Raw genomic sequence first — 26,831 nt, forward strand, 5'->3', positions numbered from 1 at the left:
TGTTGTATGTTGAGTATGAGAGAATTTGGTCCTACCTCAGTACAATATTCCTTGCTCACATGTGCACTCAATGGTTGTACAATGGATGTTTCTTGAAGAAGAGCTCGGGAGTAGAGTGATCCAGTGTGGCGACTTTTTAAAAAATTGGTCATTTGTCAAATATGAAATGTGGATACCTGCCGTCTGGCATTTTCCCCTTCTCCTTTGATCTGAACACTTTCATTCATCCAACAAATACTGAGTGTATTTTTTTTTTTTTTTTTACATTATGTGTTATGTCTGGCTAGTGCATGCGCACTGTGCAAGTGTCTCAATCGATGAGGGCATTGGATCTCCTAAAACTGGAATTATAAGCACTTTGTGAGACACCCGATAGAAGGTGCCTGAGAACCATCCAATGAAGAGCAGTAGGTGCTCAGCTTTCAAGCGCTGTGTCATCTCTCCACCCACTATCGAGTGTATTCTTGATGTACCCAGGCAGCAGAAGGCAGGAGCTCTGCCCTGTTCCATTCATTTCTGAAGAGTAGAGATAGTTATGTAAAAGGAGCATCCCGGCTGTTTTCTCGAAAACGCAGTGGAGCGTCATTTACATTATCTTCCTCCTGTTGCCAAATGAACCTGTAACTTGAGGGCAGCCAAGGAAGTTACCTTGTACCATTAAACTTGTATTTCTGAAAATACGGTTGGATTCTACCTGGGTTCACTCACCGATTTTGGTGGGTGGGAGAAAGCAGCAAGTTTAGGAAAGATTAAAACAATGGGAACCCCAGAGGTCTGCGGACCCAGAAGTACCACCAGTTCCACTCACCGGTGGGCTGCGCAGACCCCGCCCTCCCGTGATTGACAGCCCTAAGGCCCCGCCTCCGGGAAGCCCAGCAGTAGACTTGCGCGGCCCGGCCCTATCGTCCTCCAGGCCACTCCTGCTTGGCCGGGATTGGTCGAGAGCCGCCCTCGCCCGACCCGCGCGTTATGTAAGGTACTCCGGAGCCTTTGCACCCGCCCACCCGCCCTCGGTTATGTAACTCCCACGGTGCCGACCTGGACCCCGCCCCCTGACCAATAGGAGCTGGCGTAGCCGGTAACAACGACCAATCGCGCGGTGACGGGGCGGGGCCAGGTTCCTGGCGCGCAGTGGGGCGGGGCCGGCGGCATCTCGGCACGCGGCCCGCCTCGAGACTCTGCCTCCCGCGGGTGGGCGAGGCTCTGCGGGGCGGCGGGCGGCGGCGAGTGCTCGGCTGGCGGGACTCCTGCGAGTCCTCACGGCCGGGCGCTGCTGCCCCTGCCTTCCGCCAGTTCACCCCGGACGTTGCGCTCTGAGGTGTCGGGAAAGACCAGTCTTTCCCGAAGGCGATGGCAGGGACCAAAACAAGCCGGTTTTGGTTGCTAGCTGCAAACTGAGAGAAGCAGGCTGAGGGCTGCCAGGCGGGATGGATCCCTGTGGAGACCCGGCACTGCCCGGTGGCGACTGTCCCCAGACTAGGGGACCGGGGCTCCAGGGGGCGCCTGGCCAGGAGGGTCCTCTGCAGGGCACTTGCGTGGACAGCAGCCACAGGTGACGCTAGGAAGCCTCCCCATCACCCTCTGTGTTTCATTTTCCTTCCCTGGAGCGGGGAACGCAGGATTTACAACTTTTTAATTGTATTTTTGACCCGGCGGGGGCGGGGTAGCGGGAGGCGACCTGAAAGGGAACTTTCAGATAGTTCAGTGAGGATTGATGGGAGGGGGACTGTTACTAAAGTAAAAGTACCAGAGTGCAGAAAGAAAGGAAAGTGGTTCGGAAATCTGACAGGGTTAGGACTGAAAAGAGAATGAAAGTGTAAAATGTACCCTACCTGGAAGAGAAAGGGCATTAAGCCTGTGACCTGGGCTAATTGAGGGACCCAAACATGCCGAAAAATCAGGTATTCCTTGAGTGTCCACCGTTACCGTTTCTTGTTTGTTTGTTTTTCTACTCAGTGAACACGAAGACCGAAACAGAATGTCTGAAGAACTTATTATGGTTGTCCAAGAAATGAAAAAGTATTTCCCAGCCGAGAGACACACTAAACCCAGCACCCTAGATGCCCTTAACTATGCCCTGCGCTGTGTACATAGTGTGCAAGGTAAATGGGTTGCAGCGAATAGGGTGGCTCTGGGCCCAGTACTCATGTACAGTGGGACTCCAGTCTCCAGGGGCGCGAGCTCTATTTGTAGCCAAGACAAGCAAGTCTAAAGCTGATGTAAGTAGTGCTTTAGGCTTTCCAAGTTAAAAGCCAGGAAAATGTTATTTGTCTGAGAGTTTAGTAACTGCAATAATGTGCCTATCTGTTGCAAGAGTTAAGAGTTACGCAGTTTAAGTAAAACTCAGAAGACTTTCAAGGAGCATTGCCTTCCATGGAGGTTACAAGAGCAAATGCATGTATATTTTTTTCTGTCATGCACACGCTTTAGAAATGTAGTTACAGTATATAAAAACTTGACTAAGTCAAAGAACAAATGTTTTTCCTTCCCCTAGCATAAACAGCTTTGCTCAGCCTATGATAAATAGGCAATTTGTGAATTCTAGTGTTTTCCTCCATTAAAAAAAAAAAAGTATGTGTATCTGGACTTTGATTTTATTAACTAGCTTTAGAACATTAAATGAGTCTTGCTCCTTGTAACCTAGAACAGACAGGATTCATAAAACTCACAGTCTTAAGTTCGTGTAACTAACCATATTCTTGATGCAAACAAATACAAATCACCTGATTTTGAGGGAAACTCACTTAAGGTATCCTTATCTAAGGAAATACGACAACTTTATAGTGCTAACTAATGACTTCCTAAAGATACCGTTGTCACCAGACTGTTTATCTCCCTGTGTTTCTTAGCAAACAGTGAATTTTTCCAGAGTCTCAGTCCACATGGAGCACGTCAGGCAGATGTGACTGTATACAGTCTTGAGGAGCTGACCTCTCTGGCTTCTGAACATACTTCCAAGAACACAGTAAGACTTCCTGAGTTTTGCTATCTCCACTGGGTGACTTTTCCTAAGGCCCTTCTCTGAGTGTTAAAATAGTCACTGGAAGCTTCACTTGCTGAGGTTTAAAAAAAAGAAAGAAAGAAAGAAAGAAAGAAAGAAAGAAAGAAAGAAAAAAAGAAAGAAAGAAAGTAAGTTAGTTCTACAGAGGTCCTGTGTAGTGTGCCCACACCAGCGATCCTGTCTAAAGGTAGACATGGCGCCTTGTACTGTATCGTAGTTTCCTGTACTTAGCTGGCAGGTAATCTCCTCCCCTTAGCATCCCCTGTTCTCTCAAAGAAAAAGAAAAAAAGCAGCAAGCAGAATGTGGCAGAGTGTTTCCTGCATCTTATTCTAATCTCCAAATTGTTACTTTCTATTTATATCATTCTTAGTTCCAATACCTACTTCCTCACGTTGTAACAACTGGATTTTGTAGTACAGGTGAGTTGAGATGTCATTTTTGTAGTGAAATTTTAGAAGAAAACTCTAGTGCTATATTTCTATTTTTAATCTCTTCTTGTTGACAGAGTAAGTCCCATATTGTGTTGATGGTGGAGACTCCTTCGTTTGGTGTTTGGACTCCGGCATCATCATAACTTAACGATTTTTATAGTTTTACAACAGGAGCTGTGTAGTGTTACATAATAGAGCTTATTCTGCTAACATGCACAGTGATGTGCTAGGCATTTAAACGGCAAGGTTTAAGACAACATTCAGCCTCTAAAATCTTCACAGTAAGTCTACACAGGGAAACAGGTCTGTGCTAGCAAGCACAATGGCTGGCTATAAATGAAGTTAGCAGCTAATAAAACAGATCTGAGATGCAATTCTTATGTAATGAGGTCTGTCAAGGACAGCTTTGTGGAGAAGGAAATCTTGAGCTTGGTCTTTAAGCACAGAATCTGCATTGCTGACAAGAAGACAGTCCCTCCTGGTGGAGAGCAGTTTGCAGAAGAGAAAAGTGTGTGCACTGTATATATTTAGTCTGCTTGGAAGCTGCTGTGGGCTTTTTGGCATAGAATTAGACTTTCAGGAAGCATAGTACAGTTTTTATAATAGTTGTTAAGAAGCATGCTGGAGAAAACTAGGAAGCTTTTTTCCTTTACAAGGGGTGAGTGTGTGCGTGTTGTGTGTGTGGGTAGAGATCCAGAAGAATCTGACTTTACAGAGGCATTGTTTGTAAGTTCCTCAGTGTCTGTTTCAAATATTTCCCTAGGACACCTTTGTGGCAGTGTTTTCGTTTCTGTCTGGAAGGTTAGTGCACATTTCTGAGCAGGCTGCTCTGATCCTGAATTCTAAGAAAGGTTTCCTCAAGAGCTTGCACTTTGTCGACTTGCTTGCCCCTCGAGATGTAAGGGTGTTCTACGCACACACTGCTCCAACTCAGCTTCCTTTCTGGAACAACTGGACACAAAAAGGTATGGGACCAGTGTTAGGTTGAGTGTCTGGCCCAAGATCCGGTGGTTCTCATAGAAATAGGACAGACATTAACATGTTATTTTCAACATACAGCCCATGTCATTTTTTATTTAGTTTATATAGTTATTTATTTAATTTCTTTGTTTTTGTTTTGTTTGAGACAAGGTTTTCTGTGAAGCCAAGGCTGTCCTGGAACTTGCTTTGTAGACCAGGCTGGCCTCAAACTCTGGGATCTGCCCATCTCTGCCTGAGTGTGGAATTCAAGACGTGTCTCACAACTACAGGCTTTCTTTTTCTTTTTTTAAAAGAAATGGTATTTTTATCGCTTAGTAACGTAACAGATCAATGCATTTCTTTTTACTTAGTGTGATTTCACATACTTCATATGAAAAATAGCTTTGATTGGTACAGGCTCTCTTCCCTCTGAATTAGGACATACTTTCTCTGTTTGACTCCATGGTGTCTTTGTCTAATAGATGTGATTTTATAGGTGAGATTCTGAGAGCTCCAATTCACTTTTTCTGGCCCCTAAAAGTTCATGGCTCTCATAACTTGGTTGGTCATGAATTGCTTGTTTACTTGAACAGATCTGCATGGCCACAGTTATCTCTGTGGTATTCTGTCCGCATGATTTCCTTTTTTAAAGCCACTCATTACACCTTACATTCTTTATGAACCATCTCTTAAAGAGCTCAGTATACACCATGTGCATCGGCCTTTTCTTTGAATTGGCCTTTTCTTTGATCTTACTTTCTTTTTTCTATTGTTTGTTGGTTGTAACCCAAGCTACCCTCAAACTTGCCTTATAGCCAAAATGGCCTTAAACTGATCTTCCTGCCTCTACCTCCCAAGTGATGGGATGACAGGCACATACCACCAAGCCACCATCAGCAGTGCTGAGGATCGAACCTAGGGTTTCATGAGGCTAGGCAAGCATTCTGCTGACTGAACTACATCCTAGCATCACTTTAACTGCTTTCAAAGATTTTTTTGTGTGTATGTATGGGTGTTTTGCCTGCTTAAATGTCTGTACACCACATGGGTTTCAGTGCCCATGGAAGCCATAAAAGAGCATTAGGTACCCCCTAGAACTAGAGTTAAAGATGGTTGTTAACATTTGGGTGCAGGGGATTGAATCTGGGCCCTCTAGAAGAACAGCCAGTGTCTTTACCATTACGTCTTCTCCCTAGCTCTCCTAAGAAGCATTCCTGTTATTGTGTTAAAAGTAGAAAACAGGTGAGCACAGCATCTCATCCCCCCACTCTGGAGGATGAGGCAGGATGGGACTTAAAGGCCATTGTCATCCACATACTGAGCTACTTCCCCCCCCCCCCCAAAAAAAAAAACGTGTAGCACCAGATTTGCCATCTCCAGTCATGTTTAAGTTCAGGGATTAGAGGTATGGAGAATGCTTACATTCTTGATAAACAGACTGCTGCTTTGTGATCGCTCAGCTGCTACTTTTCTGGGTTTTAGTCCTCAGCCCAGTCAAGTGTCTCTATGTTTGTCTAACTGTACTTACTATCTCCTTTCCCATCTTAAAAATCCTGGTATTGTTTATCTTCCTTTCCTAAATGCACATTCTCAACCTTCAGTTGTCTGTGTTTGGTTTTTGGCTTTCATTAATCACCCATTCTAAGAGCATTCCATGATAACATGGGCCAGGAACTGTTCTCCGTGCTGGGATGCTAGACATGTTTGCCGTCTGTTTTTGTTTTTGTTTTGTTTTGTTTTGTTTTTTCTTCTACAGTGCTTGTGTTTTCAGCCTTTTTGCTCTTTGCTGGTTAGTCATTGCTATGATATCTTCATCCCATTTAAAACTTTAATATATGCTGAAATGATCATCTCTGTCATGCAGACACCATATGCATGAGGTTTACCTCGGATATTGTGCTTCTGCTGTGTCCATCTCAGGTTCAAGCTTCAATCAAGAACAGTTAATAAGCTCTACGCCCATTCTAGGCCGTAACCCACTGCTCACCTGCTTCAGTCTCCTCCTGTGAGCTTCGAGAACCTAAGAGGACACAGGATGCTGTTTATTCTGCAGTCTGTTAGCTCATGTCTTAGAACATGCTTCCACTTAATGTCGGTTGTAAAGACCTCTCAGGAGGATCTGATGGTTCTTAGGAACTCATTTCCAGAAGCAAGAGCTCACACTTTCCCAGCTTGTTGAGTACCTTATGGGCTTGTATACCCTGAGATCACAGAATCCAGCTCATAGTTCTGCAGTGGCTTGTGGTGAACTTGGAAACCTGATGTAATATGTCCCTGGTGTGAGCGAGAGGCAGTTTGTTTCTTCGTATGATCCTTAGATGTTCATGGACATAGCCCTGCTCAGTATTTTGGGTCTGTGGGATTCTCACTGGTTATGTTAATATCGATGTTTGTGTTTTAATAGTTTTCCATAGTTCAGTAGTTTAGATCTTTTCAGTAAAACATTTGGGCACAAGATTCCTCATTTGACTCTAAAATTTATTTACCTTTGGGCTGTCACCGTATATTTAAGAAAGGCTGGTGAAAACCACTGGCCTGAGGGAGAGAAAACATGAGGCCACTGAGTATTGGTCTAGCCCTCTAGAGATGACTTGAGCAGTACCTGAGTGTCATAAAGGATCATGCATGGTACCTAAAGGACAGCTTGTAGGAATTCCCCAAGGTCAGACCTAAAGTGGAGGAAAACCATCACATTTACTGGTCAGAGAACTGAGACCTGAGAATACTCCAGGTTTCCCCAACTATTACAGTGCAGCAGGCAGGAGGCCCTAACATAATTGCCATCAGGTCATCATGGTGACGTTAGAAATAGCACTTGTGCTTAGCTGTGAGTGAGGGAAAGATGTGGGTAAATGAAGGCGAGTCCAGTTGGACTTACAGGTGAGAGAATACCTCTCAGGAGCACTTGAAGGTCAGTGTGGTGGTACAGGACTGCTTCACTGAGGAGCTGGCTGGGATGGACAGAGCGATCACCTCTCTTTCTTTCTAGCCTCGCAGTATGAATGTGCACCAGTGAAACCCTTTTTCTGCAGAATCTGGTAAGTAAAAAACACAGACACAGAGGCTCAAAATGTGGCTTATTCTCTAATTTCTATTCAGCCTTTATGGTGATTCCTTTGTATTCAGCTAGATTCTGTTTTACATACTACAACAACAACAACAAAACCCTCTTGATTGCTGCTATGTGAATTTGTGAATTTAGAAGAAAAATAAAACCACTGAAAGATAATCACCGGCCCTATGCCATCAGAACCTGTGGTTTGAAGTAAACTGTAAAACAATCATGCTTCAGGGTCTGTTTTGCTTGCTTGCTTTTTGCTTTTCAGTTCGGTCATACTTAAAATTGATTTATAAAATTTTCTCACATCTACCTCTCAGTTTTTGGAATTTTTAATAGCAGGGCTTAAGAATAGTGTGAGCTAGAAGAAAATTGGCCCCACTTTAACAGGAATTGATTTCTTGTAGATAGTTGTCACCCTCTGAGCTTAACTACTATAGTGTTGCTTTCATAGAAAAAAAAAGACTTATTTTTGAGAGTTGGTCTGTCTGTGTAGTCTTGGCACTCACTCTTACTTATAGAGATCCACCTACCTCTTCCTCCCCAGTGCTAGGTGTGTACCATCATTCTAGGCAAGAAAAAACATTTTTTAAGTGTCACAGTTGCTTAATATCAGTATTGAAGTTAGTAACAACTCCAGATGTTTATAGAAGGAAAAATGTTTATAATGCAAATAACCAGAGATGCCATAAAAATCAAGCTAATGGTATTTGAATGCATAGGAAGGGAAGGATCGCCAGCTGGGAGGGGCCCGCATGCCTGAAAGGTAGTGAGGTGTGCATTTGTTACAGTAAATACTTTCAGGTTCTACCTTAGTCAGATACTTCATTCAAAGCAATATTTTTGTCCCCATGTGTTAGGATAACCATTTTTTACATCATGTGAAGGTGTGTCTCTGTGTTTTTAGTTGTTAATTCTGTACAGGTAGAAGCTAAATGCTGGCAGGGTATTGGTATTTTCATTTCCATGGCCCATCAGCGACCTTAAAGTTGTAAATACTCGTCCTTCCATACCTGCTTTTGTCAGACTGCCCTCCATGCCTAGAGACAATCTAGAGTTGTGTCAAATGTTGTCTCACTGCTGATTGGTTGTAATAAAGAGCTGCTGGCCAATAGCAGGGCAGGAAGTAGAGAGGGATGGACATTGGGAGAAAAAAGCAGAACAGGACTAGGGGTTGGGGATGGGGATATTCAGAGAGTGGACACAGGGAGCAAATGGACCAGAGTGGAGGAGAGAAAGGTGTAGTGCTAGCCACACAGCAGGTCGTGGGTAAGATAGTCGAGTTAAGTTAGGTGAGCTAGCTGGAAGATTGTCTAAGCAAAAGGCCCAAGATGAACTACATAGAAGTCTCATGTCATTATTTATACTGCTGACAGGTCCGGAAAGTCTTGCTATACCTTGTACTTAAATTTTGTAAGCAGGAAACCAATACATAATACATAAATATACATAAATACATAATACATAAATATAAATGTGCCCACTGGCAACAAATTCTGGACAAGGGAGAAATTGCTGTTTTGTTTTGTTTTGTTTTGTTTTGTTTTTCAGAGTCATTTTGTCTGTTTTCTGTTGTTGTAACAGAATAAATACCTAGGAGTGGGTAGATTGTAAAAGAGACATTCCTTTTGGCTCACAGTTGGAGAGTTCACAGTTGGAGTTGTGAGTTGGAGAACATAAAGCCAGAGTCGACTGGGTTCTGGTAATAGCATCATAACAAAGGACAAACAAGCATGGTCAAAAAGGCAGAGGGAGCCAGATACCACAACAGCCAGCTCTCACCAGAGCTAACCCACTCTGACAGAAACTGCATTACTAGTCTATGGCCATACAACCCTGAATGCACCAGATCTCATCTGACCTCAGAAGCTAAGCAGGCTTGGGCCTGGTTAGTACTTGGATGGGAGAAACTGTGTTACTGCTGATGGCAGTGCTCCCATGACCTCCCATGAGCCCTGCTTTGCTCTCTGTACATGGCACCTGCAGCTAGCACATCCACACTATGATAGTGATGAAGGAAATCCTCTTTGAGAGATCCCAGCTGCTGCCAGAGACCCAAGGAAGATGGGAGTAAGCCAGGCAAGTGTGCAGAAGTTCCTGAGGAAGCATGGTCCACATGATCCACAGAAGTGCACTGGGATGGACTGCACCTGACTGCTAAAGGGTTAACAAGGATCCTGGCTGGAACAGAAGGGGAGGGAAAGGGCAGATGAATAAGAAACCACAGGGAACTGCACTTTCAGAAACAGGTGTTTTGTTGAGATTGATTATCTTCAAACCTTTTCCTTTTTCTTTTTAACCTAACAAAAGCAGAGAAAATAGTATTACAAACCAATATGTCCTGATTGGCCAGCTATAAACCATGGCTGACCTGGTATACCTCCTCCAGTTCTTCCCCGTTGGCTTTTATCTCAGATCTCACACATTCTCTCCCTTGGTACTTTAGAATGTGCTTCTAAAGACTAAGTCACCAATCACTTTTATAATGATGAAATTGCCTGTCTTTGACCAGTAGGAACACTTCAGGGTAGATGCCCTGCCCCATAACAGTGGCCTCATGATCTTTGGCAGCCTCTTCTGCTTTAGTCATGAGACGTCCCATACTGAACAGAGACTTACCCCAGACTCAAGAGTCGTCATTTCTCCAGGAGTCCCCTGTTCCAGGTGAAGGGAAATGGCATTGCTACTGAGACCCAGTCTGGGCAAGAGGACAGTCCTTATTGCAGGGCTGCCAGTGTTTGCTGGACTTTTCAGTTGACAGAGCTAGGGGGTTTCATTTATTTTCTTTTTTCTGAGACAGGGTTTCTCTGTATAGCACTGGCTGTTCTGGAACTCACTCTGTAGGAAAGGACTGTGGGCTGCTGTGTGGAGAAAGAGATGCTGTGACAGACCAGACCAGCCAGAGCACTGACTGGCCTGGCGTGGGTTGTAAAGTCAGGCTGGTGAGGTGGTGGAAGAAAACATCTGGATGCTTCTCCAGGATTTAATAAAGGGTTAGAACTGGGGCATGATACACAAAGGAGTAAGGGATGGAAGTAGGAATCTTAGATGCAGATAATGGAGGCCCAGAAGCACAGAGCAAAAGCACCTTCTTGGAAAGGTGCTTAGTTGTGTCTAGGCTAATCTGAGGTCTACACTGAGACTGTATGAGAACCTATTCTAGTTAGAGGCACAGGTCAGCAGTTAATGTCTAGGGCAAATGTCTATGAATGACTCTTAGAACCCTTGGCCTGAAGGAGTCCTTAGAGCAGTCGGAGGAAGCTGGACAGATAAAAGCATAAACTCTTGTTTGGTTAGAGCAAGGCCCTTATCCAAGTGACTGAAGTAGGAAGCAGGGTCATGGGGTGAGGGAGCTGCCACAGTACGCATGGCTCTGGAGCTCTGAGACGGCCCTGGGAGTAGGGGTCACTAATGTAGATTATGTTAGCAGAGAGGCTGGATTGCAGACAAAGAGGAAAGGGGCTCACATGAAGACTATGCAGGATGGTGGCATATCCCCCAGCAACAGAGTAGACACTTCTTCTGCTCATCCTCAGAGCTGTCACTGGTGAGAACTAAAAAGGGGTCAGGCTCTGTTCCAGAGGCCAGGTTGGGCAGCTGGGTTCTAGCACCCCTTTTTTCCCAGCTAGGCATTTTGTAAGACAGTGCTTACTTACCTGCAGGCTGAGCCTGCAACAGTCAAGGAAGTAGCTGAAGAAGCTTTGAAAAGACTGTCAGGTCTTTAAAGGGGGAAGAGGGGTACCTTAGAGTTGGGTGTGACCATGTGATCACATGGGACCCCTTTTCTATTTAATAGTGCTTGGTGTACCTCACAGCAGAAGGGTAAAAGCTAGGAGTTTGGGGCACGGTCATGAGCCAGTCTTGGGGTGACCAACAATGATGTAAACAGTCCTCCATAAACCTCTCACGCAGTGAAGAGTGGGTGTATGTACCTACCCAGGGGGACTGAGATTGCCAGCTAACCTTTCCTTTGGGGAAATAGACATCTCTAATTGGTTTAGACTTGGGTCTTTCTGTCTTGGGAATTACTGTGGAGCATTCACCAGCCTATCTGCAGTGGGCTGAGTGCAACCGGCTGGACGAGCACTAATCACCTTTGATCTCTTCAGTGGAGGTGGAGACAGAGAGCAGAAGAGGCATTACTCCCCATTCCGGATCCTCCCCTATTTGGTTCATGTACATAGCTCTGCCCAGCCAGAACCAGAGCCTTGCTGTCTAACACTGGTTGAAAAGATTCACTCTGGTTACGAAGGTAAGTCAGTAAGTATGCCCTGCTCTCAGTAAGATACAAAATGCAGTGTTCAGACAGCAGTGCAGGGATAGCAGCTTCTGAAGTTCCAGGAAAGAAGACTGCTTCAGTTTCCAGTCTGGGTCATAAGCTCCAGAAGCACTTGCAGCTGGTGTTTGCTGACCTTGTCTTCCTAGGCTGTTATCCCTGCCACAGTGTGGCTTCATGGGCTGTACCTCACACTTGGATAGGCACATAGTCCTTTTGTCCCTTCTCTGTTGGTCATCTGCTCTATGGCCGTTTATATCTGTCATGTATGAAACAGTAACACTAAAATCATTAGATGAACAGGCCACAAGAATGGTTGAGTTTTCCAGGAAGCACATAGGGACTGAGGCATGTGTGCCCTGAGCTACATAACAAGTTCAAGGCTAGCCTATCCTAAATAGTGAATACCTGGCTGACCAAAAGCTGGAGGTATAACACAGTGGTAGAGTGCTTGTCTTGCTGTGTAACCACAGGGCCCTGGGTTTGATCCTCAGCAGTTGGTGGAGGGTGGAGATGTCCTATTATAGAAGTGTTTAGAAACTTCCAGAAATTTCAGTATATATAGTCAATAAACAGAAATACATTTCTAAACCTGTAAATAGCAGCAGCTTCCATTTAATACTTAAAAATCACAGTTAGTTCTTATGAGACATGATATGTGCTTTCCTACAAATTACCACCCTGTTCAAAAGTCACCATAAAAACATAGGACCATGGTGAAAATTAGTTCAGGGGCACAATGATCAAAACAATTAATTACATTTTTTAAAAAAGGGACAAGGAGATAAAAGCTCAGTGGTTGAGAACACTGACTGCATTTCCAGTGGACATGGGTTCAGTTCTCAGCACCGACATAGTAGCTCACGACAGTCTGTAACTCTAGGGTAGCTCACAATCTGTTCTGGCTGCCTCCTATACATACATGCAGGACAAACACCTATGCACATAAAAATATTTTTAAGAAATAATAAAAACCATAGCTTTACATGCCAAATCAGTGGTTCTCAACCTGTGGTTCGAGACCCCTCTAAAAGCTGAGCTAAGCTTTCACAAGGGTTGCTTATCAGATGTCCTGCACGCCAGATATTCACATACTATTTGCAACAGTAGCAAAACTAGCTATGAAGTAGCAGTGAAAGTGACTATGGCTGGGGTCAGCACAGCGTGGGGAGCTGTAGTAAAGGGTCTCAGCGTTATGAAGGTTGAGAACCACTGTGTTAAATGGTAAGAAAACCCCCAACACTACTGTAACTGTGGCCTGGGATGAAGCGAGGTAGCCACAGCAGCCGACATGTATGCATGTGCCTCCAAGCTGTGGGCTTTGACACGTTCACTTACGGGGTCTTGCAGCTGAAGTCATGCTCAGGTAACTGAGGTAAGCCATGTTCACACTCAGATTGGTGCCTGCATTTCCCATGCAGGTTTAGAGCAGAGCTTGCTGACTTAGTGGTACCAGTTTTATTACAGAACACGTTGCTTCTACACCATTTCCAGTGCTCACCACTGTGTGTTGAGTGCTTCCCTCAGTCCAGCTCTAACTGTTAGCGTTCAGGATAAAGAAGCCAGCTGTTTGGAATGCAGCAGGCTTTCTGTATGTAAAACTAACCATAATGTAGTCTTTGTAGATTGACCTCATTTAAATCAAGTTAGGAATGAAATGTCTCGTTGGACTGTGGCTTTGACTCCAGACCAGTCAGACCTCTGAGTTAGATGTCTGCCGTTTCACATGGTTTTCCCTCTCTGTATGTTAAGTAGCTGGCTGGGTAGATGATTCATTGGATGTCTGACCCTTAATCAATCTTTCTCCTTTTTTTTTAATAGCTCCTCGAATTCCTATAGATAAAAGAATTTTTACCACAACACACACGCCAGGATGTGTGTTTCTTGAAGTAGATGAAAGGTAAATACTTGTTTGAGTCTAAAAGAAATTTGTTTCTGAAGACAAACCAAGGTACTTAATAGAGGTTTGAGGTGTGCTTTATTTGCTGTTGTGTACTCTGTGACAGACATTCAGTCGCCTGCACGGTTCCTGCTGGTTATGGTCAGCTTAAACTGAGTCCTCTTAAATAAGTATATTCTTAAGTTACATTTTATTTGTTTGTTTGTTTATGTGGATGTTTGTCATGCACATGTGGAGATCAGGGGTCACCTTTCTAGCACTGGGTCTCAGATCCAGCTCACACCAGCAGGGTTGGTAGCAAGTACTTTTACCTTGTTAAGGCCTCTCACTGTACCAGTTGGCTGACTTTTAGTGTAAACATATTGCGTATTGTATTTTTGAAAGTAATTTACATGATATCTTACTTGAGCCATGGGTGGCATGTGTTATTATTCTTATTTTACATAAACCAAGGACCAGTTCACCAAAACTATCTGACTGTATTCACCTTAGGGCCAAGACTCAATCTTTTTTGAGGGGTAGGGGGTACTGAGATGCTGTCCCTGTGCATTCCTGGCTGTCCTGGAACTCACTCTGTAGACCAGGCTGGCCTCCAACTCAGAGATCCACCTGCCTCTGCCTCCCTAGTGCTGGGATTAAAGGCGTGCGTGACCACCGCCTGGCTAAGACTCAAATGTCTTAGCATTTACTTTAGTGGTATTTCCATTTGATAAATGTTCAAATCAATTCATGTTGACTATTATAATTAGTCTGTAAAGGAAAAAAGAGGAGAACATACGCTGTTTTTACAAAGAAGGTTAGCTTTGTTTAAAGAATCTTTCTCTATTTTGAACATACATTACCTTTTAAAGGCCAATTTTAAAGTGATTTTTGTTATTTTTTACACTTAGTGAGAACAGATGCTATTATTGCTGTCTTTCAGTATTTTTTAGAAAAACAATTATGTATGTGTCTGGCTGTTTTGTCAGAGTGTGTATCTGTACCACATGTGGAGAACCTCCTAAGAGGACAGAAGAGAGCTTCAGATGATGGTTGTGAGCTACCATGTGGGTTCTGGAAATCTAACTCAGGTCCTCTGGGAGAACTGTAGTGCTCTCCCCTGCTGAGCCATCTCTCCAACTCTTGTTCTTTAATATTTCTGTCGGATAAAGCAGACATTGTTATCACAGTAGTATATGCAACCCCCATGTACACAAATTTATTTTAGAGTTCTATTTATTGAATTTGGAAAATCTAAGAAATTGGACTGAGCCATGCGGTAGTGTAAAGTGAAGCCCAGACATTGTTCGTGGAGCCTGGTTTGTCTCAGTCATCCTTACAAAGCTTCTTTACCCTGAGCACACTTCTGTGAGTTGTCTATAGGGTACTTGCCTTTTGATACTGTGTGTGATTTTTGACATTACATTGTATCCGATTATTAATCACGTCTTTTTTGTCCATCAGCCTTTGTTACTGTGATAAAATACAGGAAATGGCCAACTTGTAAGGAGGAAAGAAAGGTTGATTCACTACCCAGTTCAGGCCATAATCACTTGCTGGCTCCATTGCTTTAAGACCTCTGGTAGGATAGGACATCACGGTGGGGAGCAGATGGTGAAATAAAACTCCTTACTTCATGGTACCAGGAAACAGCAGGAGTGGGAAGTCAGGGCAGAAGCCTGGATGTCGGAGCCATAGAGGAAGGCTGCTGCCAGCTCACTCCGTGCCTTGCCCATTGCCTTTTTGCTAGCCTTCTTACATAGACTGGGACCGCCTGCCCAGGGAATGACACTGCCCACTGTGGACTGGGTCTCTTACATTAAGTCAGTCATGATAGTCCCTCCCAGACATGTCTACAGACTAATGTGATGATGACATTTACACAGTTGAGACTTTGTTCAGGTGATGAGGTTGACAGCTAATACTGACTCAAACAGGGCCTGAGGGGTTACCCAAGTGTTCTAACTTCTTTCCACTGGGCTTTACCCCCTAAAGGTTTCATCACCTCCTAAGATTGCCATGGGCTGGGGACCAGGCTTTCCGTGTACTAATTCTTGGGGGATATTCAAGGTTCACCAATGCTGCATAAATTCATATACATGCAGAAATGTGTATACCAATGCTGAATAAATTCATAGCCCACTTCATCGTTAACACCTTCTGTATTACCATATAACAACATGATGAAGAACACAGCAATCTTGAGGAACGTGCTGAAAAGATCTATGGGTAATATTGAGTTTATGATTCCTGAGTTCACAGTGCACCTGTAAGCCTGTTCTTAGTGTATGAGATGGTTTTGGTGCAACGTGGTAGAAGGCCAGGGACACAGTTAGCTTGTGCCTGTTCCCCGTAAACAGGCACTTAGGGATTTGCCTTCTTGAATGCATTAATGGGCGTCTTTTCATTAATGTTCTTCCTATGCAGAGCTAATAAAGAGGCTGGGGTTTGATGTTGATGTTCTGTTGTGCAGAGTGGGAAACAGAATCCTTATGTATGTTAAGCACATAGTCTACCACTGAGCTATATTGCTAGCCTGTGTGGGTAGTTTTAAGTGTGTAAACTACTTGATTACCTGCCCAGTATAACATGCTTCCTGTGTTGTGTGCCTGTGCCCCAGAGCAGTGCCTTTGCTGGGTTACCTACCTCAGGATCTGATTGGAACATCGATCTTAACATACTTGCACCCAGAAGATCGACCTCTGATGCTTGCCGTACACCAAAAAGGTGGGGCCTGCTCCTTTATGGAAGTTGTTATTTGCCACTGATGCATTGTAACTTTTTAGTTCATTTCTGATTAGAGTTTAGCCTTTACCCAAATAAGAAATGTGTTGAAACTGCTAAAAATAGTTGTTTCCTATTTTAAAGTGAAAAAAAAAAAAACCCAAAATAAATAACTGAAGCAGGGCACTTACAATCTTATCTGTGTAGAGTTTGGTTTTAATCCTGTTGCTTTCTACAGTTTTAAAGTATGTGGGCCACCCTCCATTTGAACACTCACCTGTCAGATTCTGCACTCAGAATGGAGATTATGTCATCCTGGATTCCAGCTGGTCTGGCTTTGTGAACCCCTGGAGCCGGAAGGTCTCCTTCATTATTGGTCGGCATAAAGTCCGAACGTAAGTTCATCAGTTGCTGCCATGGGGTACAGAGGTGAGTAGGGCAGATGTCACTTGTCATGGGAAGATGGACTTGACTGGGTATAAAGACCCTGAGTTCAGGAGATCTCTTGCTATTTTGATGGCACTACTAGCACTCTGTGATCTTCTGACAATAATTGCAGCCTTGGGACAGTATTTTAGCTTTTAGGGCATTGTAGCTGCACTGTAGATCTGTAGCTCTGTCTGATCCAACGTCCTCTTCTGGCCTATGCAGGCACCAGCCATGGAGGTGGTGCCCAGATAAACACTCTTGCAAAACACCATACACATAAGAAAAAAATAAGTTAAAAAAGTTTTAATATTTTATTTTTATATGTATAAGAGTTTTGCTTGCATGTATGTATGATGAATGTGTGCCTGGGGCTGTGGAAGCCAGAAGAAGGTACTGGATCCCCTGGAACTGGAGTTACAACTCTGGTAAGCAGCTGTATGAGTGCTGGCAATCAAACCCAGGTCCTCTTCAAGAGGTTCAAGGAACCAACTCTTGGACCACTGGCTTTGCTATTCTTGGTTACTCTTTTCATCTGGCCTGGGGAGGGGCAAGCAGTCTTCCACTGGACCACAACACCCAGCCTCACACTGAAGGTCAAGGATAATACCTACATCATAAGACTTTAGGAGGTGATGTGTCTGACTCAGTATTCCTCATTGGTACCCACTCTGCCAAGGTCCCAAGAGGTAGTTTCATGACACAGCAAAGGTGTGAACCTTGGTACCTAGACTTCCCTTTTTCTCTCTCTCCTCTCCCCTTAATAACCAGCGGACCTGGAAAGGGTCCCATTGAAGGGATAATTCCATTGGATGAATAATACTTGAGCAGTTGGGTCAATGCCTATTACAAGTTAGGCAGTGGCTCTCAACCTTCCTAATCCCTTTACCACAGGGCCTCATGCTGTGCTGATCCCAACCATATACTTATATTCATTGCTACTTCATAACTGTAATTTTGATACTGTTAGGAATCACAATATGAATATTTATTTTTGGTGATAGAGGTTTGCCAAAGGGGTTGCAACCCTCAGGTTGAGAACTGCTGCTTTAGGGCTTTTTAATGACACTATTTTCATATTCTAAAGGCTAGCACAGTTTTTAGAAGGAGGTCCTAATAAATGTTAGCTTCTTATCTTTGTTATTATATTTGTTGGCATTCACTGTATTCAGATAGTAAATTTTGTTTTGTTTTTTTCTTTCTTATTTTTAAAAATTATTTATTTATTTTATGTATGTGAATACACTGTCACTGTCTTCAGACACACCAGAAGAGGGCATCAGACCCATTACAGATGGTTGTGAGCCACCATGTGGTTGCTGGGAATTGAACTCAGGTCCTCTGGAAGAGCAGTCAGTGCTCTTAACTGCTGAGCCATCTCTCCAGCCCTTGTTTTTTCATTTATTGGGTGAGGTGGTTGTATAAGGGGAACAACCACACATGTAACATGGCATTCATACATGGAGATCAGAGGACATCTTGTGTGGATGTCTTCTCACCAGGGCTCTGGGCTCAGACTCCAGTCATCAGACTTGCACAAGGAACAGCTTTGCCCACTGAGCTGCCTCAGTAGACTGTTTTAAATTCTGAAATACTTTACATCTGAAGGAGATGTAAAGTAGCATTGGGAAGGCCTCCTCCTCCCTACTAGGGGGGGCTGTAACGTCTTCATCAGATAGCAGGGCTGTTCTATTCAGCAGCTTTACATTTTATTTACTTATTTTTGATTTTTTTGAACCAGAGTCTCACCGTGTAGCCCTGGCTGTCCTGGAGCTCCCTGTGTAGACTAAGCTGGCCTCAAACTCAGAGATCCTCCTGCTTCTGCCTCCTGAGTAATGGAATTACAGACATGTGCTACCATGCCCATGTAAATTTTTCTAAGTTTTGTTCTTACTAGTTTTTAAATCCTGTGTAGGTGTGTATATCTGCATGCGGTTGAGTGCAGGTACCCTTGGAGGCCAGAGGCATCAGATCCCCTAGGAGCTGGTGATATAGATGGTTCTGAGCCACCTGACATGGGTGGTGGGAATCGAACTCAGGTCCTCTGGAAGAACAGCATGTACTAACCACTGAGCTGTCTCCAACCCAGCTGTAACTGCTCGGCAGCTTCAGAGTCTTAAGATTCCTACAGAGGTTTACTCAGTTGGATTTGAAGCCAGTCCTTTCTGGAGCTCTTGGGAGGAAAGAAGTAGCTAAATAGACAATATGTACATAGTCCATAACCGGTTACGGAAGGATTGGTATTGTTGAGAAATTTAAGCTGTGCCAGGTGTTCGCCTGCAATCCCACTTCTCAGGATGCAGAGCTAGGAGGCTAGCTTGGGCTATTGGTACACGACTTGGTCTCAGAAACCAAGGGCTGGGGATGTGGTTTGGATGTGAAGTGTTTTCCCTGCATGTACAGGGCCCTGTATTCTATCCCTGGCACCGTGTGGGTTACAGGCTGTTATATCTAGTTTGCTTCTTTGGGAATTTTAACTCCATATATTCTGTATTTAGAGTCAAGGAGTTGTCTCATCAAGACACAACTAATTCTTTAAGTGGTCCCTGGCAAGCGTTTTAGTCTCCATTTCAAATGACTCCTGTTCCTGATTTGTTGTTTCTCTTGGTGTTTTATAGAAGTCCATTAAATGAAGATGTTTTTGCCACCAGAATAAAAAAGGCAGCCAGTAACGACAAAGACATAACAGAATTACAAGAACAAATTCACAAACTTCTCTTGCAGGTAATGTGAGAGGTTTTTTAAAAGACGTCACTCCTCCAAGTGTACTTCATACTGGCTCAGTCTTAGTGAAGTCACTCTGCAAGAACACGCCATGGGAGAGGGGTCTCTTCCTCCACATATCAGACATTATTGCTTTTCTTTCTCCTTCTGTGGATTGAGTTATATTCAGCTTTTTCCTTATTCTGGGTGAGGTACACAGAACATTTGGGCTGTGCTCACTTCGACACAGCAAACTGAGCTGCACCACAGGACAGACCCGTGCTCTCTTGATGAGAGAATTCTTTTCCTGTTTCAGATACCAGCAGTGTACTCAGCACCTGAGTTTGGGCTTCAGTGTTTTGGGTTTTTTTTTTTTTTTTTTTTTTTTTTAATAATTTGGTTTTTAAAATTAGAAGAGTGATATGCTTGGTCTCAGTATCTCTTGTCATTATAAGGGAAAAATAGGAAAATTACCTATAGAAAAGAACAGCGAGGGAGGGTTGTGTTAGTAAGCAAGCTGTGTGTCGCATAGCATGTGAGACTGGCGTTTTTCAGAACTGTCTTTTATAAAATCTCTAGGGTTCGTGAAGTGTCTAAGGTTTTATAAAATCTATCTTATTTCACATGTTCAGTCTATTCTAAAGAACTAATGTTTAATTTTTATTAAGTTGTTTATGATTTTAGAAAAATTAGTTATATTATGGGATCTAAAAGAACCTGAAGCTGTAATTCCTACCTAGACTGAAAAGTTAGGCTCTGCCCCGAGAACAGGGAAGCTCTGAGGAATGTCTTATACCAGCAGCCAGCAGCACCAGCCTCTCCATACCCTCTGTAGCGTTTAGGAAGCTCTTAGCTTTGTGATGATTGCAGACTAGAAACTGAGGTGGATGTCCTTACCACGTGCAGAGCAGTGACTGAACCGGTCCCTTCCTCCTAGCCAGTTCATGCTAGTGCTTCCAGTGGCTACGGGAGCCTGGGCAGCAGCGGCTCACAGGAGCAGCACATCAGCATCTCCTCTTCGAGTGAGTCAAATGGACACTGTGCGGAGGAAGGCCAGCAGGAGCAGGTGTGTGGCAGATGTGGCCTTGTGCAGGTCCTGTTCTCTGAACCATGTCAGTGGTGGTCCTGCGCCTGGTGACATCTTAGGATTTGTTTGTCATTTACAGATTTCAATTTACTTTAGAAAACGGTTTGAATGGGTATAGATAAATATCTAAAAGGAAAGTCTGAGCTAGGCTTGATGGTACACACCTAAGATTTCAGCAGTTGGGGTGAAAGCTAGAGAATTTTTAGAGTCTGAGACCAGCTGGGCTGCACAGTAAGGACCCTGTCTTTAAGAGAGAGAGAGAGAGAAAATCACCTTTGCAAGGTGACACTTGGATTCATTTGTTGTTTGTAGTTTTAAAATTTCTACCACTTTTGCCCGGAGTCTGCCTAACCCAGCTTCCCTTTCTACCTGCCTTAGCTCTGAGAGGTGATAATGCTACCAGCCCCTTCCCAGGACCCTCGAATCGAATCTGAGGATAAAAGACACACACACACACACACACACACACACACACACACACACAGCTTGTCACTTTACAGCTTGCCTTCTAGGCACAATTGCTGGGTGCAGATATCTCCTGCCTGAAAAAGTGTGTCCTTACCAACTTATTATCTCCGTCTCTCCACTTGCCCTAAACTTCAATGGCTAGTCCCACCTAGCCCCTGCCAAACATCCTTGGCCACCTGACTATAGTGGAGGCCACAGGCTCAGCTCTCCCCAGATCTCACATAATTGCTGCGTTTTTTTTCTCCAAAGCATAGCAGATGGCTCCTCTCCTTCCTCAGGTCTCCTTCCCCTGAACCCAGAAGTCTTGCTTATACCTTCGGTCTTGCAGTTTGCCCCTGGCCTCCTTTACTGACAAATCAAGAACCAACTGGGGAACAAGACCTTTGCATTAGAACCTCCCCTTACACTCATTGTAGGCTTTTCTAAAAGTGCCGTAACATGAATAGATGGAAATACAGTTTGATTGCCATCGGTGTATCATAGCACAAGAAGAATTGGAATTAAAGGGAGGAATGCTTTTAGTCATGTCTCAGGGAACCTGAAGTTCAACATGTATTGTGTGGTTTTTAGCACGTGTATGTGTTCACATGTGCGTGCGCGCGCGCACACACACACACACACACACACACTTCTACATTTTTAACCCTTACTTTATCACTCTTTTTCCCAAGATGACCCTGCAGCAGGTCTATGCCAGTGTAAACCATATTAAGAATGTGGGCCAACAGCTCTACATTGAGTCGATGGCCAGATCATCGGTGAAGCCAGTGACGGAGACTTGCGCGGAACCGCAGGGTGGTGGTGAGTCGGCAGAGTGGCCCCGGCTGCTCTCAGACCTGTCTCTTCACAGAAAACAACACATATGCACACTGAGCAGACAAGGCTGAGGCCTGAGGTGCTTTCCAGCTTGCTGATTTCCCAAGAAAGAGTAGTAGTATCAGTAACAGTGAGATGCTGGCTGCACAGTAACACTCGGAAGCTAAACGGTTTTAAATTATAGCTCAGTACATTTGAATAAAGAAGTAACTATTTTGATACCATCAGATTCTTAGTTTGTTTCCTTTCTGAGCTATTTAAGCCCCAAGGAAGTTAATTTTTAATACTTTTTCATGTAATAACGAACATTGAAATGATCCTGTTTTGTCATTCAAACAAATGGAGAATGATCTAGACTGAGTAATCTTTTCTCAGAGGTGGAGTAACAGTGGTTGCTTTTTAACTTAACTAAGTCTTCATTTATTTTTCTTCTTGAAGTACAATACAATTTTAGAAATCATGGATTTTGATCATGTAACTTTTATAATAGTATTTATCATTGTCAAATGCAGAGCTTACTTGAACAGGGCTGACAATTACTTTCTAAGACCAGCAGTAATAGTAACCAGGTTGTTGAGGGTCTGTCGTGACCCCTAAGACTCCTCTAAAAGCCATGCATGACTGCACGTGTTGCTGAGGTGTGAGGACAAGCAGATCCCAGGGGTCCACTACCAGCCAGTCTACCCAACACTCCAGGTTCAGGGAAAGACCCTATGTCAAAAAATAAAGTAGAGAATTACAGGTACCCAAAGTTGACCTTTGATCTCTACTCACATATGCACAGATAAGTAACATTCCTACCCCAAAACACAGATTACAGTTCACATAGTATGTAGCCTTGGACATTGTATACTGTTATATCAACGTTTCTGAGATTTCCAGGTGTAATAGTATAGGCCTTTAACCCCTGCAATCAGGAGGCAGAGGTGAGTAGATCTTTATTGAGTTGAAAGCCAAACTGATCTTCCTAGTGAATTCCAGGCCAGCCAGGGCTGCAGCACGGGACCCTGTCTTCCCTATATTTTTTTTTTTTCCTGAGATTGTAATTTTCTAACAAAATGGTGTTTATTCTCACAGTATAGAAAGGTGGGATGTCTAGGGTCAAGGTAAGGAAGGAACAGTATTCAGTGAGAGCCATGACTCTGCTTCTGAGAATGAGCTTGAATCCCTCACATCCTCCAAAGGAAGAGGAAAAGCTCTCCCCATGTGACAGAAGAACAGACAGCAAAAACAACTCCCCTGGTTTCCTCTCTTATCACATGGTTTTTAGATGGAGCCTTGCTAATGTCACTCAGTTATCTCAAACTCCTGAGGTAAAATGATCCTTCTGTAACAGCCTCCAACACGCTAGGACTAAATGCATGTCACCACATCCACCTTCTATGGTTTTATAAGGTCACTGATAAAATCCTTCACAAAGGGATGCAAGAGTGCTTCCATTTTCTGCTCAGAAATAAACAAAGAGTATCACTCCACACTTAGAAGAAATCCATGATCTTTCTTCACCCAGTTGGAGTCCTGAGGCAGCTGGTTGCAGTTCTAGAATCCAAGGAAAGACTCAGGCTTAGGGAACAAATGAGCTGGACACACCGGATTACGGTGCACTGACTTACTGAGCCAAGCAACTTGCAAGACACAAATCCTCGCTCAGATAAATGCAAAGGGATAACGAGAGTGGAGCAGATACTCAAAACAACTCTCAAAACAGCCACCACTTATAACACAGAATTTGGTTAGAGGAATTTGGGAGCTGAAGCATCCCAAAACAGTGACAAAACCAGTCACAGACTGCAAACCTGGCCTAAGTTTATGTCAGCCCAAACACAGGCCTTCACAGGGAAACGGCTGCTCAGTCTCTGCTGTTCTGCACAGGCTTGTAGTTTATGGAAGAACAAGAAGGGGAAACTCACCTCCCAGGAGATAAAGTGGGCACTGAAAGAAGACTCAAAACACAGCAGTGGAAATGCCTGACAAGGTAAAGTAACTAGGAATGGTACATCGCAAGGCTATGAGCAAAGGGAGCAAGGCCAGCTCTGACATGAACCGAGCAGAAGGGCCTGGTGAAACTGTTGATAGGCTGGAGGTACTGTGTATGCCTGTTGCCTGTTTTCCTACTGAAGTGTCTCAGTGATACAAAAACGTCCAAACAACCCAAGTCAGAAGAGACTAATATTGACGTGTACTTAGGATCAAAGGTTTCAGAAACTCAAGACATGTAGAATGGTTATCATCAACACAGCAGAAGAATCTGTAAGCTCCACGATAGATTGCTTTGGATCTCACTTGGACTACTCAGGCCGAAACAGAAACAGTTCCAGTCCAGGGGTCACATCAAACTAATATGGGATTGATCAGGATCCTAGAATTAGTATTTGAAGATAAAACAGTCAAGATTTTCTTCAGAATCAAAGAACATCAGTCTACATTGCTGAGGGCAGCAGGAGACAGGCAGGCACAGGTAAAACATAACAGTGCATCTCCAGAAATCACACACAAGAGGACAGAAAATGGCATCTTCAAAGGAAAGATTGTCAACACAGAGCTCTGGTGGGAAATCCTTCAGAATCAGATTTCTCAATCAACTGAGAGTTTGACAGCACACTTTTCCACCAGAAACGCCAAGGAATTCCTTTTGTGTTTTAATGATTTAATGTGTTTGTTAACACATTACGTGAGTATGCATACACGCTTAAGTACACATCAGTGTGTATGCCCGTGGAGGCTAGAGGTGTTGGATTCCCTGGAGCGGGAATTACAGGTGGTAGTTGTAGCCACCCGTCATGGGTGCTGAGAACTTAACTTCCTTCCTCTGGAAGGACAGAACTTGCTCTTGACGCTGAGCTATCTATCTCTCCAGCCCCAGGAATTTCTAACCAGGGATGAAATAAGATAAATAAAACCTATCTACACTAAGGAGTGAAAATTTGCTGGACAACATTTAAAAGAAAGTAAGTTTTATTTTTAACTGATACGAAAGATAACTGACTACAAATAGTACTCTTCATTGATGACATCCAAGTAGAAGATGGCAGCTCTATTGCCCCATGTTGGGTGAGCTTCGAGGAGCATGCTGTCGTCGGCCTTTGCCTTTGAAAGAATGTAATAATTGGAGGTGACCCTGAGCACCATGTAAATCGGATGAAGGATGGTAGATGAATAGGCACTGTGGCATAGTTAATTTATTGTTGACCTTAAAGTGCTCAGGAAGAATCAGCTCTTTCTGGTGATGCTGAATCACTCAGTGCAGGACGGTGCTGGGTGGGTAGACAGTGTGGATACCCTGGACAAGAGATGCCACACATCCCATGTGGGATGGAGCAGAACAGCAAGGTTGTATCACACAGTTTACAGTCGTGCAGTTTGACAGGAATAGTTAACATCTGCTTTACTGTTTCCACTTGACAAGTGACTGTGGGTAACTGAAGCCATGATGCTGGTGGTATAGCCTTGCCTAGGTTGAGCAAAGCTCAATCCTTTTCTCTAGAAAACTAAAAACTTCATACACTGAAAACACAGGAAGCAAACCTAGCCACCAGCAATGGGGATACATACTGAGACTGAAAGGGGAGAGGAGCCGCCCACAAAGGGGTAACTGGGAGAATCCGTGCATTTGACAAGAACCATAAGCATTAACCCCATCCCAGAATGTGGAGGGAACCCAAGGCCACATGCAGATAAATCCTCTAAGCAGGAATGACATAAGCATGCTCTAGGAGATGAGCTTAAGTAGTTTTAGAGAAGAAAAAAAAATATTTCAACTAGATGCCAGATACAGAACACTAATGTGCACAGAATCTGTATCCAGGTTGGTGGGTTTGTCAGCAGAGCTCTCAAGTCACTGAATGTATACTGCAGTTGAACAAGCTGATTCAGAAGCTATAGGTAAAGAGTAAGCTAACAAAGTTTCCCACTACTGTAGAAGTTTTAAGTAATCGAAGGAGGAAGTCTGGAATAGATTGTCCTGGACTGGAAGTAGAAGCATGTGGAAGAACTCAGGCATCCAGCTGGGTAGGTGGATGGACAGATGGACAAGGGTTAGTTAACATACAGACCTGTGTCATCAGCTCTGACCACTGAGAGAACTTACAAGCATAGACACATGTCTAACACCAAGATATTGGTTGCTGATTGTATGTTTTTGAACAGAAGGAACCAGGGCCAGAGGGTAAAGATACTCAAGAGACAGACAGACAGATATCAGAAGAGCACAGGGAGCAGGTGGCTTGGAAAAGCTACAAATTACTCAGGACATTTTGAGTAACAAAACTCAGCATAATAGTGATGGTTTATAACCCAACAAATTATAACCCAAACGGACCTGTGTCTGTACTGACAAATGACTGGAAGGCTAAGTCAAGACAGGGACCAGGTTACAGCAGAGTTAAGATAGGATCACCAGATTCACTGAGATCCTGGGCTGGATCCTGAAATAAAAGCTACAGTTGGTGATAATGCAGTAAAAATGCAAGGAAAGTCTTCAATTCCGTGAAAAGCATTTCTCCACTGTGAATTTTATGGTTTCTCATGTCACTGTGGAGTTAGTAGAAGCTCCTGGGAAGGGAATGGGGAACAACGCTCCTACCATTCCTGTAGAGTGGAAATGAGGCTCTCCAAGAAGTCCTGCTGAGATAGGCTCTGCAGGCCAGCTAGAAGTGCTGTCACTAAGAACAGAGGCCACAAGTCTATCAGTCACATGATATAGTCGCGCACTCCTTCCAGAACCCTGCCATTCTTGCTAGCCACAGCACTGCTTTGCAGGGTCTCCATCTGCCATGTTTTCTGTGTCCTTCCCTGGGCTCTGTCTTCTTTACAGGAGCGCTCAGGCCTGGAGGCTTTCCCCTTCTCTCCACGCCTGTGCCACTTGATAAGTTCAAGTTCAAATTAATACAGTACCACTTTATCATCTCTTGGTTGTGGTGGCCAGCATGTGGAACAGCAGGAACACAGCCATCAGTCACCATCGAGGCTCGGCACAGGCAATGCTGTGTGCTGCACCCTGCA

The 26,831-nt window shown here is 43.9% G+C and overlaps 1 protein-coding gene across 6 annotated transcripts in view; it reads left to right on the forward strand.

The window, feature by feature from the left end:
- The first annotated feature begins 1,167 nt into the window (after positions 1-1,167).
- Per3 (period circadian regulator 3) overlaps positions 1,168-26,831 on the forward strand; it is a 40,920-nt gene continuing 15,256 nt past the window's right edge. For all 6 annotated transcript variants that reach the window (XR_004606832.2, XM_034501923.2, XM_034501925.2 and 3 more), the window contains exons 1-12: positions 1,168-1,552; positions 1,957-2,102; positions 2,850-2,965; positions 4,197-4,398; positions 7,383-7,431; positions 11,561-11,703; positions 13,549-13,627; positions 16,227-16,333; positions 16,569-16,725; positions 19,375-19,480; positions 20,397-20,525; positions 21,686-21,815. Coding sequence is in view for 5 of the 6 variants with exons in the window: in XM_034501923.2 (XP_034357814.1) it covers positions 1,428-1,552; positions 1,957-2,102; positions 2,850-2,965; positions 4,197-4,398; positions 7,383-7,431; positions 11,561-11,703; positions 13,549-13,627; positions 16,227-16,333; positions 16,569-16,725; positions 19,375-19,480; positions 20,397-20,525; positions 21,686-21,815 (1,489 nt within the window). In the remaining variant the exon portion in view is untranslated. The remainder of the gene's footprint in view (positions 1,553-1,956; positions 2,103-2,849; positions 2,966-4,196; positions 4,399-7,382; positions 7,432-11,560; positions 11,704-13,548; positions 13,628-16,226; positions 16,334-16,568; positions 16,726-19,374; positions 19,481-20,396; positions 20,526-21,685; positions 21,816-26,831) is intronic.

The sequence above is a fragment of the Arvicanthis niloticus genome, chromosome 5 (assembly GCF_011762505.2).
Source record: "Arvicanthis niloticus isolate mArvNil1 chromosome 5, mArvNil1.pat.X, whole genome shotgun sequence".
Taxonomy (NCBI): domain Eukaryota; kingdom Metazoa; phylum Chordata; class Mammalia; order Rodentia; family Muridae; genus Arvicanthis; species Arvicanthis niloticus.